The 17075-nt window shown below is 34.7% G+C and overlaps 1 protein-coding gene across 11 annotated transcripts in view; it reads left to right on the forward strand.

The window, feature by feature from the left end:
- Positions 1-17075, forward strand: part of MIA2 (MIA SH3 domain ER export factor 2) — a 92678-nt gene that overhangs the window by 60998 nt on the left and 14605 nt on the right. For 7 of the 11 annotated variants that reach the window (XM_073895131.1, XM_073895125.1, XM_073895126.1 and 4 more), the window contains 5 exons: positions 780-815; positions 4714-4781; positions 6043-6125; positions 7752-7880; positions 11814-11972. In XM_073895131.1, coding sequence (XP_073751232.1) covers positions 780-815; positions 4714-4781; positions 6043-6125; positions 7752-7880; positions 11814-11972 — 475 coding nt within the window. The remainder of the gene's footprint in view (positions 1-779; positions 816-4713; positions 4782-6042; positions 6126-7751; positions 7881-11813; positions 11973-17075) is intronic. The other 4 variants (XM_073895127.1, XM_025870140.2, XM_073895132.1 and 1 more) reach the window with 1 other exon arrangement.

Raw genomic sequence — 17075 nt, forward strand, 5'->3', positions numbered from 1 at the left:
TGTGTGTGTGTGTGTGTGTGTGTGTGTGTGTGTGTGTGTGTGTGTGTAAATTAAAACAATTATGATTTGTTTGAATTGTTTATCTCTATTTTGATATAGGAGTATAGATAGTTACTTGATAGTTGTACACTTCTCTTGAGGTTTTGCACATGTCTATGGGACATTTATAGGGAGCCAAAGTTCTGGAATAAGAGACCTTGTTTAAAATTGCCATGTCTCCTGCTTCTTTGGGAATGTGGATTGAATAAATAAATAAATGTATATCTGCATTGGGGGTCTCATATTCACTTGGGCTAATTATCTCTTAGTTGGTAACTCATTGTAGTTGATTATTGCATAAAACAGAAATTTACTAGACAAATTTCATTCAGTTTTTGTTATAAGAATAATATAATAAATCGTGTATATGAAAATTTGCTTTAAAAATGTTACTTTTCAGAGATGCTTGAGTTATTTTTGAGTTTATGAGTTGTGTACTAAAATCATAGTAGTAGATGTGAAATTTTTTATTTAAGAAAACCAGTAGTATTTTATTTTATTTTATTTTTTTAAGATTTTATTTATTTATTTGAGAGAGAGAGAATGAGAGAGAGAGAGAGCACATGAGAGGGGGGAGGGTCAGAGGGAGAAGCAGACTCCCTGCCGAACAGGGAGCCCGATGCGGGATTCGATCCTGGGACTCCAGGATCATGACCTGAGCCTAAGGCAGTCGCTTAACCGACTGAGCCACCCAGGCACCCCAAGAAAACCAGTAGTATTTTAATGAATTTCTTTTTCAGATTATTTCCCATGAGAGAAAAGCACATGATAATTGGGTGAGTTTTAAATTCTCTTTGTCATGTTGTTCTTTTTCCTAATTTAAATGAGCAGTTTAAAAGGTATACTTTCATACTGCAAATTAGGTTAGTATTAAATAAAATCATTTTCTTTTCATTTTACTAGTGGTGAAATTAAGTTCTTTATGAACTAAATACTTTGTTATAACACAGTTATTCACAAAATCTGGTGTTTTCCTCTTTGCTTTTACTTTGCAAGGAGCTTATATTCTCTGGGGGAGGTGATGTAATGTTCATGGATTAATTGTTTGAGGACCCTGGATTATCACTGATTATGTGGACAAGTTACTTAAAATTACTGGGCCTGTTTGCTCATCTGTAAAAACAAGAGATTGAACTAAGTGATATTGAAAGCCTCTTCTGGTTGTAAAAGTTACACAGTTTGGGTATCTGATTCTCAGTGTTGAATTACTTGATACATATCAAGAAAAAGATCATTGTGAGAAACGGCTTGTCAGTGCTCCAGAGGAGGACTGTGTAAGGAAATGATAAGGATATAGGTTCTACTAATTGTAGGACTGGTCTGTCTAATATGTAGAGCTGTTGTAATAGCTGGTGTTTGTAGGACTTGTCCCTAGGAGTCTTCAAGGGGAGACAGTTTGCACAGTGGATGAACACATGGAGTCTGGAGTCAGCCTGTCATGGTTGGTATCCTGGTTCCATCACCTGTAACAGCAACATCTGTTGTTTCCTTACCTGTAAGGAAAGATAGATATATTAATAGTACCTATTTCATAGAGTTACTATGATGAGTAAGTAAGATAACTCATGTAAGGCTCTTAGCCAGGAGCCTGACACATAGTAAGCACTCAGTACATGTTAACTATTATTACACTGTTGTACTGAAGCTTGGGAGATAGTTCTTAGATGTGGATATTTCTTGGAGTGGAGATTCCAGCATAGGTTGAGAATTAGACATGTTGAATTTCCGGGCTTTTCCCGTTTCTCAGATTTTGTGTTGAGGGCTCAAGTGAAGATTTGTTATTGAATTAAGCTGGGCTTGGAGATGAATTTAATCTTTTCCACCACTCCCCACTACTTTCTGAATACTAAGAACAGATTATTTTTTAAAGATAAGAAGAACTGATGTTTGTTAGTCTCTTGTATTCTAGACACTATACTTAAAGGCATTTTGCTCATTCAATCCACATAATAACTATAAAATAGGTATTATAATTCAAATATTACAAATGAGGAAACAGCCCAAGGTCACATGATCAAAGAGTGAAGAGTAGAGATTGAAATTCTGACCTTTTTGATTCCAAGTCTGAGCTTTTTCTGTTACTGTACATTGCATTTCTTGTTTAGTAAATAATGACATTGACTTTATGTTAAAACATGCAAAAAGGGGGCACCTGGGTGGCTCAGTCAGTTAAGCATCTGCCTTTGGCTCAGGTCATGATCCCAGGGTCCTGGAATTGAGCCCCACGTCAGGCTCTCTGCTCAGCAGGGAGTCTGCTCCGTCTCCCTCTGCCTGCCACTCCCTCTGCGGGGGAATGCAAAAATGGAAAAAATATCCTTTATGTCTCAAAATGAAGATTTTTAAAAAATATTTTATTTATTTATTTGCGAGAGAGAGAAAGAGAGAGAGTGCACATATGAACAAGGGGAGGGAAAGAGGGAGAGGAGGAAGCAGACTCCCCACTGAGCAGGGAGCCCGAGGGCTCCGTCCCAGGACCCTGGGATCATGCCCTGAGCCAAAGGCAGAAGTTTAACCAACGGAGCCACCCAGACACCCCTCAAAATGATTTTTTTTTAGATTTTATAAAAATTATGTATACTTAGTGAATAAAAAGTTCAGACTATATAGAAAAGATGTACAAAGAAGTAATCAACATATCACTTTCATTTATTCTATACCTAAAAAAATATATTTAGACATAAATCACATGTATGTTTTAAAAACTGAAAACTTGCTATATATAACTTTTATATCCTGCTTTATTTAATATATTGTAGATATTTTTCTATGAATATTTTATAATTTTTTTTAAGATTTTTATTTATTTGAGAGAGAGTGAGAGAGAGCACAGGCAGGGTAAAGGGCAGAGGGAGAAGCAGACTCCCTGCTGAACAGGGAGCCCGATGTGGGGCTCCATCCCAGGACTCCGGGATCATGACCTGAGCTGAAGGCAGACGATTAACCGACTGAGCCACGCAGGTGCCCCTGAATATTTTATAATTTATATAAACCTTTCCCATTTGATAAATGTTTCCTTTGTTTCTACTTTTTTACTGTTATAAATAATTTCACAACTTTAGATGTTACTTTTTCCTTTCAGCATTTCTTTGCTCCATCCCATTAGATTTAATCTTTTCTTCTTCTGAATTCACATAATACTTTGTTTTTATGTGTTCTGTGGCAAGTACTATGGTCATTTATAGTTGTCCTTACCACAGATTTAAGCTGCTTAAGATAGGGACTGTTTCTTTTCCTTTAATACCTGTACTTAATAGAATGCTTTTTTGCATATTGTAAGTATTTAATATCTGAATACAGTGTGGTCATTCATTGAAAGTACAGTTTTACCTAACCTTTGAAGTGTAAGCTTTTCAAAAGCTTGTAATCATTTAGCATGGGTGCATTTATATTTATATTTTTTGTAGATATGTCTTTCATATTGATAGCACTATAATCATAGTAGAATTTACTTTTGACTTATTAACTTTGCATTGTTTTGTGCTTTATAATTAAGAGTAAACAGGTTATACTAAATGTGTAGAAAACATTTAGAAGCAATTTTGGTTCTGCATTATTAAATGAATTGGTATTTTATTAACTAAAATTGTTATGTATAATATTCTTTTTTGTTAGTATAAAATTGATTATATGGTTATGTTAGAAAATGATTTATACATGGAATCTTTTTGATAATGAATGCTAAAATATGGTTAAGCTATGTTTTTTTGTGTATGTGTGTGTGAATATTTAACATACTTTATTCTTTGGCCAGTTAATGTCAGTTTTAATGTGTAGTTCATAATTTTAAGTGAATACATTTGATAGATAGTTCTTTTTACCTGTAAAAAGTTGTGGTTATAGACTGAGTGAAGTTGCCTACCTTTGTATGATAAATACATTTGCCCAAGTGGATTGCATTAGTTTGGCCAGGTCTGATGTTCCAGACACTGCTACTTCCTAACTGGAAAGTTCACAGAATGACTGGGAAAACATGCATACAGTATTCCATACACGTTTAACCTTTGCCCACAAACTACTTAGGAATATTATATGTTCTTGGTATTTTTTATAAGTGTAAGTTTATTTTGTGATTTTCTAACCTTTTATTAAATAAAAATTTCACTAAACAAATGTAAAAGACTATAGGAATTGATTTTTACAGTGCTGTGCACTTAACAGACATGCTGCATGCTTTGATTATATTCAGCCATTTTAAAAAATGGCCTATTGTGTGTGCTGTGAAACTGTTACAGACCTTTATGGTTTCATTGCAGATAGTGATTTCTCTCCAGAGACGGCTATCTGTGATATTATAGCCAGTGTATCCATGCCTAATGATTCTGTGTCTCCATTCCCATCACCCTAAGCTCGGGTCCTCTTACATTGCTTTTGTCATGTTGTTTGGATATTGACAGCAGGAAATAGTGCTAATCCTTAACTTCACATCTAGATAACAGCATTCATTGGCAAGTACGTGATCAGACTCCAGCCTTGAGACTCATGTCTTCTGGTTATAGGAAACTCATACCCTTTTAAACAATACCCTAAATTAAAAAATTTTTACGATGAGTTTCTGAAATGGATACTTAAGTGATTGTGATATTTATGAATACTTATCTCTCATTTTACGTTTGTATGTGTTATTTTTAATATGTATTTTCAAAAAAAGATAAAAAATGTATTATTTTCTTTAAGTTGGCAGCTCGGACTGCTGAAAGAAATCTTAATGATTTGAGGAAAGAAAATGCTCACAATAGACAAAAGTAAGTATCTTTGTGGGAACACTTTAAAGCTTTAGTTAGTACTTTATTTTTAATTGTTATTTATTATGTAGTACTTTTATAGGGATAAATAAAACTTGCATGGATCCAGCATACCTGGTGGTGAAATATTTATTAGTTTTACTATGAGTTACTAGATTTTTTTTGTTTGAAACACTTGTCTTAGAGAAGTTATTTTAACAGAAGTAAACTGTTCATATGTTCTTCTGTAAAAAGCATAACTTAAAAAAAAATTTTTTCAAACCAGAGTAGGAAGAAGGCGATTACAAGGGATGGAAAGAGAAAGGACAAATCTTTCATGTAGTAATTCTCAGAGTAGTGGCATCTTTTAGTAGATGAATGGGTAGAATAAATGTTTATTGTTTCTCTCATTCTCTGGTTTTCTTGTATTTGACGACAGTGCCTTACAATAATAAAATGAAAGGGAGAATAAAAGTTTACAATGTATAATCAAAAGGAAGAGTAAATACTTTTCTAGGAGGATTATAATAGTCTTCCCAGGTGTTAAAATTTCTTGCCAGAATGTATTATTAACATTATCCAATATTAGTTTAGTCTTTTTGCTGATCTTTTCTACTCTGAAATTAAAACTCCATGATTAAATGTTTTATTATGTTTTATTTCAGATCCGATGATCAAAAACTAGAAATAAGATTTCTTTTAAAATGTCACATTTTTCAGATAAAAGGTTTAGGAGTAAAATAGTATGAGTTCACTGGATTCTTATGTTATGATTGGAATCGTGGGTAACATTATAATGGAAAGCAGACATGACTCGGAGCTAGGAGCCCTGTGTTTAATCCTGCACTTTCATTTTGAATAAATCATGTAAACTTTTAGCCCTGTTTCCTTGGTTGTAAAGTGATAGATTTGAACTGGTTGACCTTGGAAGGCCCTGCTATTTCTAAAATTTGGGTTCTGTGATAATAGTATTCACTGTAATTTAGTTTTGAAAACAGAACAATAGAAAGGTGTTTTGGTCAGAATGTTTGTTTATTTTGGTTTCTTTTTTTAATTTTAATTCCAGTCTAGTTAACACACAGTGTTCTATTAGTTTCAGGAGTACAATATAGTTATTTGACAATTACATATATTACTCGTAAGAATAATTTTAAAGATCTGTTTCTTCTATGTAGATATTGAGGTAGTGAAGAGTACCTTATACTTGGTAGTGGCATTTTTCTTGAAATGTGGGTGCTTTTCTTGGATGAGTAACTTAGAGATGTTTGTTCTTTATTTGCAGATTAACTGAAACAGAGTTTAAATTTGAACTTTTAGAAAAAGATCCTTATGCACTTGATGTTCCAAATACAGCATTTGGCAGAGGTAGTCTTTTTTTTTAAACCCTCCTTTAAAATACATATATATATATGTATATATTGCACATACCTTTTATATTAGTGTAAATTAATACCATTATTTATAAATATTTTAGATTTTGGAGCCAGGATTCTAATCTGAGTTCTATCACAATCTCCCAAGTTTCTGAGTTTTGTTTCCCTAGCAAAAATATAAATAATTGCTGCCTCCATTTCTCAGTGGGCCTTTGTAAGATGATGTCTATTTAGTACATTGAACTCCTTGAAAAGCAAAGTACTTGGCACGTAGTAAGGTACTCAATAATTTTGGGGGAGAATGAATAAGGAGTGCTTAAATGGAATAATGTTGTGACTGTTTACATATCCACTATTCTTCGGAATTTGCTTGAATTATAAAAACAAGAATTATAACAGTTGTTTTTAATTATTTAAAAGTATCAATTTAAGGTGGGAAAACAATAATCTGAGCTTTCATTGCTTTAATTACCTCCAAGAGAGGACCAGTTCTTTGGAAGATGTATTTAATATTCTTGTCCACTCATTAATGAGTTAACATTTTTAATGATCTCATACTGTTCCAAATAGTTTAAATTTTTCAAAATAATTTTTGGTTGAATTGGAATTAAGCATCTAAGGCAGTGAAACAAAAGCTATCTTTATATAGGTGGAATCCCATTTTAATAACTTTTGAAGGTATAAAAATCACTTTTGAGAGTCTAATTTCATTAAAATGAAAGTATTTTTACATTTAACAAAATAGATTATTATTAATTTCAAATAGTAATAAAGTTTGGAGTGGTGGGAATTATACAGAAGGAATTCTCTTCTGAACCTAATGCAGAAGTTTCAGAAAGACTAAATAATGCTTTGATCTTTTGTTGTAACTGCATTTGACTATTATATAAGCTACATAATAAAATTTAACATGTTTAAAAAGTTATTTTGGTGGTACTTAAGCTTGTTTTTTGATGTTGTTGATTTTTGATCTTTGGAAGTATAATCATTACTTGGGAGTGGTGAGGTTTGTAAAATGATAGGGCTCTTGGTTATATGGTTTATAAAGTGATTTATTTGCTGAATAAATGTAATCTGAATTTTCAGTGGCAATGAATCAAAAGTAATTTCTGATGCTTTAGAGGATTTTGCATTTCTACTTTTCAAAATCTGAGCTTTCCTCAAATAATTCATGGCCCATCACAGACTATCTGGCTCTTATTTAAACTGAGCCCTTTTATATTACAACCCTCACCAGCTGAACTATCTGGAAGCATACTGCCATTAAAAGCAAAAGCAAACAAACTTCATAGCCCCCAAATCCTTTTATACCTCTAAAATATCACCATTATCCTTTGCTTATTAATATTGTATGGTTATTTAAGTGTGTTAGTTACCAAGAGGATAATGTTTTTATTGACTACAGTATCCATTTGGTAGACAGACTTTAAAAACACAGGGTTCCATATTTAATTCTATCCCATATTAGCAAAATCCAAGGCATAGTTAGTATTCAGGATGTGGATTAAACTTAAATTGGCAATAGGGTGACCTGATGGAAATTGTTGAAATGGAATTCTAATCTATAGTGTAGCTAATTGAAACTATGAATTTAAACATGCTGTTTTAATTATTCCAGAGCATTCCCCATATGGTCCCTCACCATTGGGTCGACCTTCATCTGAAACGAGAGCTTTTCTCTCCCCTCCAACTTTGTTGGAGGGTCCACTCAGACTCTCACCTTTGCTTCCAGGGGGAGGAGGAAGAGGTATATTGTTTAAACATCTTTATTACTCTAGATTTCTTCCTTATTTTATATTTTCATCTCAACTTATCTTTAAAATGATCTTTAAAATAAACCTTTGGAAAATACAGGCATTCCTTGCACTTATTATGGGTTGCTTTTGTTTGGAAAAGGAGCTCTGTGGTATCTAATTTTAATGTACTTTTCTCTTAGAAACAGGATTATAATAGGTTACATTTTGATCAAGCACTTGATGTATATCTCTTTAAACCATTTTGACTTCTTAAAAACTATATATTATACTATATAATACAGCACTATATAAAGAATGCATAAAATACAATCTAACCTAGCATAAAATTGTATCTTAGGGCGCCTGGGTGGCTCAGTTGGTTAGGCGACTGCCTTCGGCTCAGGTCATGATCCTGGAGTCCCGGGATAGAGTCGCACATCGGGCTCCCTGCTCAGCAGGGAGTCTGCTTCTCCCTCTGACCCTCCCCCCTCTCATGTGCTCTCTCTCTCTCTCCCTTTCTCTCTCTCAAATAAATAAAATCTTTAAAAAAATTTAAAAAATTGTATTTTAATGAAACATTATTAAAATGGAGAATTTACAAAATTTTTTTACTTCATCATCATGATTTTTTTATTGTAGAAAATCAAAGTGAAAGAAAGAACCTTTTTTTTAGAGTAGAGTAATTCAGAAGTACTATCTTGTAGGCAGTTTTGATGAGAGCCTTAAAGGAGACCTAAATGATTTGTTAATACTTTGAGAAATTGACTCAAGATTGTCTGCTTTGTTACCCTGAATGGGTTTTTGAGAATTTCAGCAGCTATTTCAAGCCTGTGCAGTAGCTCTTGGTCTTTTTGCATTTACTTCATCAGCACTAACCATGGTGTTACCTGTGTACCTGGAGTTTTCCTCTTTTGATCTTTTACCGTACTTTGTTCACTTTGTCAAGTTGCTTTAAAATTTTCCCTTGAATTGTGGCAAAATGCAGAGATACAGAGAGCACTGTTTATTCCCAAATCAAAAGTCTTAGGTTTTTAGCCCTAAGTCCAAGAGCTGATAGTATCCTTCAATGTTGTGATCCCGTTCCTCCCCCTTTTATTAGTGATTTTAGCATATTGAATCTAAGGTAGGAAGAGAAAGTAATGAGACTAAATCAAAACACCAAACTAAACCCAATTTATCAAAAGTAAATCTAAGGTAGGAAGAGAAAGTAATGAGACTAAATCCAAACACCAAACTAAACCCAACTTATCAAAGCTCATATATTGAAATGGATACTACTTATCAAAATAGTCTCTCACAGAGGCTGTACTTCCCTGTTGCAGTGCCATTATTTTAAATATTTTTGTAGCTCTTTCTTTGGTATTACCTTCAAAGAATGAGAAAATGAATTTTCTACTTTATGGTTATGGGATATTCTCCCTTTGCCCATTTCCTATTTACATATTCTTTCCTTATTCTCAGTTTGATATACTTAGCGCTGATCTCTCCTACCTCCCAGTCCCACTGCTGATTGGGCCCACAGCCTGGAGACATTTCAGATATCTTTGCTTGTGTTGGCTTTGAACTGAAAACTGCTAGGGAAAGAGTGAGTTGCAGACTGACACTTGGAGCCCTGGGAGAGCTTTGCCTTGAGCACTTTAGGAAGGGGACTAATTTTGAAATTCACATGTGTGCTATGAGTGCCCTGAAATTCCTTTTCCCCTGATTTTTCACCTTTATCTGAACAGTAAGAAATACATTTTATATCATGTCCTGTTATACACCAACATAAATGTAATGGAAACCATTTAATGAAATAGTACTATACTACCCTTACTGTTTTTGATGCTTTCTGCTATTTTCTCTTCATTTCTATTCCATTTCATTAAAAAAATTGCTGATTAAGAGTAAATTAATTTCATGCACCACGATGGGTTGCAGCCAGCAGTCTGAAAAATAGTGCCCTAGAAATAAGGGTATAATTGGCTAAACTGCAAATGTGAATCACTGGAAGTTGAATAACATAAGTCAAGGATTGCTTGTAGTCAATTGAATATTTGGGAATAAGAGTAAAAATTACCTTTGATTTCTCCTCTCCTATTTAAATTACTTTCCTCTCCTTTTTAATTACTTTCAAGAAATGATATGTTTAGATTATTTGCAAGGGCGTTTTGCTGTTTGTTAGAAAAGCTACAGAAGTTTTAGGTAAGTTATCAGTAGGTCTTAAAAGAGTTGCTTTGAAGTAAAAGTTCCTGTGACTCACCAAAGAAGCATGATGAGTGCCCTTTTCTTTCCTTTTATTATCTTTTTAAATTTGAAAGTTTGGGTGAGATATATGTGTTCAAGTAAGATGGAGTATAAGGAAAATAATTTCTTTTTAGAGTAAATTTCATGTAACTTTTGGTCTGAATGAAAATTTTAACATTTAGCATTTTCAAGTTTGTAATTTTTCACCTGGTAGTCAGTTGGCCTGTGCTTTGGTTCTCTGAAAGGAAGCAATCAAGAGAAGGCCTTCATCTCCTTTAAAGATCTGTGCTTCACTCTAGATGAACTCAGCCTAATTGACTCTTGGCACATTTTTTACCAATTTAATTTTTTGCTTTCCCAGCCTTTTTCTTCTAATGAACTTATTAGAAGGATGAACAAGCTAGAAGGAAAGATTGGGAGAAATTAATAGACTATACAACTATAAGGAAAAGAGATAGTTGACCTTCTGAATATAAAAGTCAGTTTACCTCCTGACTCTACAAAGGGAGTAGATAGAAAAATTTTTTAAAGATTACTGTATATTTATATATATATAAAAGGATTCTTGTACTGATTTGAACAGGTTACCAAGAAAACATCATATTGGTTTTAGTCTGTTAGAGGTATACTGAAATGTGGGAGACATTTTAGAAAGATTTCTATTAAGTTTTTTTTTTTAATAAAAGTTATTCCTTGAAAGGAAAAAGCTTTTGTTTTCTGGGCAATATAATTTTGAGAAGACCTTATTCTCCCCTCAGTGACAGATAAATGAAGTATTAACATATTTTGTTATTTAATTTTTAAAAAAATTTTATATTTACTTTTTCCATTTTAATTGAATGTTATTAATTGAGGTACTGTCCTTTTTGTGATCATAGAAGGGAACTTTATAATGATGATCTTCTTTTATAAATGTAAGCATGCTGATTTCCTTATCCATATGAGTGTTACCTTGTTCAAAGTGTTTATCCCAACAGTGCTGTTGTTTTTGAAACTCTTGTTTTAGACTTGCCTTCAGAGTTGTGAGCTCTTTTTGAAGGTGAATTTGATATTCAGAAATTGCTAAAAGCCCTTTAAAGCCACATTTATCTGGTGGGTATAAAGTTTGTAATCAGACTGGTTAAAATTATTTTTGGACAGAAGTCAGAGTCCTGTTTCAACATTGAGATGTAATTTCTTGAGTGGCTCTTAAGTTAATCTGAGTATATTTCTAAAAGAGTTCTAAAAAATACTGTGAGTAGTTATAGAATTATTGAAATAGGTGTATACCGCCTAAGATGGCTGTTTTAAAAGAATCATGCACTCTTTGACTATTGTCATATTAGTGTAAGCAACAAAAACCTCATTTTAGAATTATTTTATTCCATCTGGTATAGAAATCTTTACTTTGCAATTTACTTTATACTCCTGTTTTTCAGACTTAGTGTTTATAATTCACAGTTTAGCCACTGATTTTATGTATAAATGATGATGATAACATTTATAAATGAGTTTAATAGGCAGTTGTTTGTTTATACACATGGCCAAACTATTATTTCTTCATTGTCCTAGACTTTGTCCTAGGCTTTGGTAGGATAGAATTGTAGTCTAATGTGTCTTAGGGAAACTGTTGGAATCTGATTGTTCTCACTTTTTAAAAGCTGCCTGGATTTCATTTGATGATAGGTCTTATAATACTTTTTTAGGTAAAACAGAATTGTATTTTTTTCTTTAATTAGGCTCAAGAGGCCCAGGGAATCCTCTGGACCATCAGAATACCAATGAAAGAGGAGAATCAAGCTGTGATAGGTTAGCTGATGCTCACAGAGCACTTTCTGACACTGGGTCCCTTTCACCTCCATGGGAACAGGATCGTAGGATGATGATCCCTCCATCAGGTATGGAAAGAATATAATTATTTATATTTGAAAGGCAACCAGTGTGTGCAACATAGAGGAATGGAAGAAAAGAGGAACACATGTATGTCCTGTCTGAAGAAAAACCATGATATATATTAGAAAACAACAGTAACATAAATCTCCAAACATTAAAATTAGGGGTAATTGTTCAAGTTACAGAAATCTGCTTTGTTCCCCTCAAACCCTCCCATGGAATATCTTTTATTATTTTTGTTGCTCATAGAAGTAATACATGTTTATTTTAGAAAATCCAAACAATTGTGGGGCACCTGGGTGGTGCAGTCAGTTAAGCATCAGATTTTTGGTTTGGGCTTAGGTCGTGATCTCAGGGTTGTGGGATTGAGACCTGCATCAGGCTCTGCGCTCAGCACAAAGTCTGTTTAAGATTCTCTCCCCCCTTTCCGTCTGCCCCTCCTACCCACTCTCTCTGTCAAATAAATAAATAAATCTTAAAAAAAAAAAATCCAAACAATGGAGAAATGTGTAATTAGGAAAGTGAAAAAAATCTCCATCATCATCTTAGCATACCTTTCTAAGAATTTAGTTTTATATCTTTTAAAAGGTGCATGTTGTACTTTTTGTTTTGTTTTGTTTTTTGGGCATATGTTCATAAACATAAATATAAAAATTCCTTCACTTCTCTGCAATTATACTGTTCACCTTCTTGAAATTGTCTTTTCTCATTGAACAAAATGTCTTAGATTAACTGCTAAAATAAATATATTTACTAGAAGAGTCATAGCAGAATATCCCAAAGGAAGGCGATAACTGCTATTTTCCTAATAGCTCTTACTTTCCCAAGGAATGTATTTAAAATTATTTGGTTTGCGGGGCGCCTGGGTGGCTCAGACGGTTAAGCGTCTGCCTTTGGCTCAGGTCATGATCCCAGGGTCCTGGGATCGAGCCCCACATCAGGCTCCTGGCTCAGCGTGGAGCCCACTTCTCGCTCTCCCTCTGCTTCTCTCTGCCCATGCTCTCTCTCTCTCTCTCTCTGTATCTCTGTGTCTGAAATGCATAAATAAAATCTTAAAAAAAAAAGAAGGCTTTCCCTTTAAAAAAATAAATAAAATTATTTGGTTTGCTAAACTTTATTTAGGCATAGTGTTTCAGGGACACTGTTATGTGAAGTGAGCTACGCCTGCTTTGTTTACATTAGTTACATTTAAAAAAAAATACTATTTCTGATTCCTTCCTGAGGAGTTGGAGAGGGTAAGAATATTATAGTAAAAGAACTTTAATTCCAAGAATCAGCCCTTGCTATAGTTGTGTGTGCATGTTCTAAGATATGGTGGCTGCCTATACTGTGGTTTTGCTTTATTTGCCATCACTAAATATCAGCTTCATGAAGACAGAGAGTTGTGTCACTTTGTTCACTGCTATAGCCTCAGCACCTAACACAATGCTAGGCATGTAGTATTTGCTCAGCAAATATTTGTTGTTTTGTTTTAAAGATTTTTTATTTATTTATTTGAGAGAGAGAATGAGATAGCATGAGAGGGGGGAGGGTCAGAGGGAGAAGCAGACTCCCTGCTGAGCAGGTACCCCGATGTGGGACTCGATCCCTGGACTCTAGGATCATGACCTGAGCCGAAGGCAGTCGCTTAACCAACTGAGCCATCCAGGCGCCCCTCAGCAAATATTTGTTGAATGAATGACTACCCAAATAATTCTGACAAAGCTGAGAATTTTTTTATATTTGGAGATCTATTTGCTGTGATGTACATACTTAAGAATCTGTTAGGGGGTAGCATAGAACATCTTCTTTTCAATACCTTTAATATTCATTAAAAAGTTTTGCTGTGATAAAAATGATAAACCACAGCTCCTTTCTCAAAGGACTTGGTTACAAGATTTTGGTGGATATCATATCTCTACATACAGAACTTTCCTTTGAGAATTTACAAGCTATTAGTACCAAGAGTCCCTGTCACATGCACTGCATAGCTCTTCAGGAAAATCTAGTGTAGTGGCTCAAAGTTGGCTCATCTTCAGAAATAACTTAGGAAACTTAAAGGAAAATGCAGATACATCTGGGTCCCACCACAGATCAGGCCTTCTGAATGTGAATATTGGAATAAAGCCTGTATTTCTAAAAAAACTCCCTTGGAGGTTCTGAGGAGCAGCTACATTTAAAAACCATTAATCTAGGGCACCTGGGTGGCTCAGTCGTTAAGTGTCTGCCTTTGGCTCAGGTCATGGTCCCAGGGTCCTGGGATTGAGCCCCGCATCGGGCTCCCTGCTCCGCAGGAAGCCTGCTTCTCCCTCTCCCACTCCCCCTGCTTGTGATCCCTCTCTTGCTATGTCTCTCTCTGTCAAATAAATAAATAAAATCTTTAAAAAAACAAAACAGAACAGCTAGGCAAATAGGAGAGACTAGAACTCAGACAGTAATGACTTTGTTATTGTTCATTCATAAAATTAGGAAATATTTTACATGTTCTTTAAAAATTGCCTGAAACCTATAATTTTAGACCTTTCGATATTATTTCATAGATTGCTGAATCTTTTCATTTTGTTTCCAATTTTTTTTTATTCTTTTGGTTGAATAATTTCTATTCATCTTTCTTTAAATTTACTGACTCTTCCTTCTGTCATCTCCATTCTGCTATTAATATTAAGCCCATTCAGTAAAAGTTTTATTTTGGATACTATATTTTTCAGTTCTAGAATTTTCATTTTTTTATACTTTTGCTCTCTCCTGAGATTTCTTTTTATTCATTATAAGCATTTTCTAAATCTCATTGAGTATGTTTTTTTTTTTAAATATTTATTTTTAGAGTGAGAGAGACCATGTGTGAGTGGGGGAGGGGCAGAGGAGAAGGAGAGAGAGAGAATCCCAAGCCATCTCCACACCGAGCGGGGAGCCTGACTCAGGGCTCGATCCCAGGACCCCAAGATCATAACCTGAATGGAAACCAAGAGTCAGACGTTTAACTGAGTGAGCCACCCAGGCGCCCCTGAGTATAGTTTTTTAATAGTTGCTTTAAGGACCTTGATTGATCATTCTTTTTTTTTTAATTTTTAAATTTTAAATTTTAAATTTTATTTTTTTTAAAGATTTATTTATTTGAGAGAGAATGAGAGAGAGAGTGCACATGAGAGGGGAGAGGGTCAGAGGGAGAAGCAGACTCCCTGCCGAGCAGGGAGCCCGATGTGGGACTCGATCCCGGGACTCCAGGATCATGACCTGAGCCGAAGGCAGTCGCTTAACCAACTGTGCCACCCAGGTGCCCCTCTTTTTTTTTTTTTTTTTTTAAGATTTATTTATTTATTAGAAAGTCCACGAGCATGGAGTTGGGGGGATCAGAGGGAGAATGAGAGAGAGAGAGAATCCCAAGCACGGTCCCGGCTGAGTGCAGGGTCTGACAGGGCTTGGCCTCACAACCTTGAGGTCATGATCTGAGCCGAAATCAAGAGTCGGATGCTTAACTGACTGAGCCACGCAGGTGCTCTAAGACCTTGTATGATCATTCTAACATTAGGGTCATTTTGAGGATGGCCTCTGTTGATTGTCTTTTCCCTTCAAATTGGGTCACCTTGTTATACAGAGTAATTTGGATTGTATCCTAGACATTATGGGGATTCTGGATTTTACTGTATTTCTCTGAGGAACTCAAAGTTAGATTTTTTTTCTCACTAGACAGCAGTCCAAATATCATTCAGTTTTTAGCCTTAGCTGAAAATGCTTTAAGCTTACTTCACACATTTGTGGTTCAGGGGTCAGCCATTGACTTGGGCAAAAATCTCAGAATCTTAGGCTCACTTCTTTGGCTCTCCTGGGCTCTGTCCTTTGGTTTTTCAAGCCACGATTTCTATGAGCTTTGACTCCTCTGTGCTGTAGCTTGACTATGGTCTGCCTTCAGGCTAAACTATAATAAATGGAAAACTCACCCCATAGTGGTACCTTCTTCCAAGTTCTCACCCTTTTACCAAATCTATTTTTGTTCATGCTTCAGAGCCTTCAGGTAGTTATTTTATTTTATTATTTTTAAATTTTTAATGTTTTTCCAGTTTTATTGGGCTATAATCTATAAACATCACTGTATAAGTTTAAGGGCTACAGCATAATGATTTGCCATATATATATACTGTGAAATGATTATCACAGTAAGTTTAGTTAACATCCATCATCTAAGTACCAAAAAAAAAAAATATATATATATATATATATTTTCCTTGTCATGAGAATTCTTAAGATTTCTCTTAACTTTCCTTTGTGTCATACAGCAATGTTAGCTACAGTCATCATGTCATACATTATATCCTTAGTACTTATTTATCTTATAACTGGAAATTTGTATCTTTTGACCATCTTCATTTAATTCTCCCTCTCCCTACCTCTGGTCACTACAAATCTGATCTCTTTTTTTTCTAGAGTTTGTTTTTTGTTTTTGTAGATTCCATATATAAGTGAGATTGTACAGTATTTGTACAGAGAGATTGAGAGAGAGAGAGAGAGAGAGCACAAGCAGGGGGAGTGGCAGGCAGAACAGTAGAGGGAGAAGCAAGCTCCCCGCCGAGCAAGGAGCCCGATGCGGGACTCGATCCCAGAACCCTGGGATCATGACCTGAGCTTAAGGCAGACGCTTAATGACTGAGCCACCCAGGTGTCTCTATAGCACATTTTCTTTATTCATTCATCTATTGATGGCTCTTAGATTGTTTCCATATCTTGACTATTGTAAATAACACTGTAGTGAACATGGAGGTGCAGATACCTCTGTGAGATCATGTTTTTGTTTCCTCTGGATAAATACCCAGAAGTGGAATTGCTAGATCATATGACAGTTCTACTTTTAATTTTTTGAGGAATCTCTGTACTTTATTCTATAGTAGCTATGCTTCAGGTACTTTTTTTTTTTTGTAAATTGTTAGGAGTTATTATATGTGGGAGAATCAGTCTATTAGGAGCTCACTCTGCCATACTGGAAATGGAACCTGGTATCTGTGTTATTTTCTAAGTCTAACTCAAAATTCAAAATTGTGAGCTTCTAAATTAATGTCTTCATAGGGGAGATATGTATCCATTTTATAGAAAGTGTCTCCAAATAATGTACCTGATCTATTTAGGATAGCACAGGG

This window comes from Callorhinus ursinus, unplaced genomic scaffold (assembly GCF_003265705.2).
Source record: "Callorhinus ursinus isolate GAN/ISIS: 27379988/994484 unplaced genomic scaffold, GSC_fseal_2.0 scaffold8, whole genome shotgun sequence".
Lineage (NCBI taxonomy): Eukaryota > Metazoa > Chordata > Mammalia > Carnivora > Otariidae > Callorhinus > Callorhinus ursinus.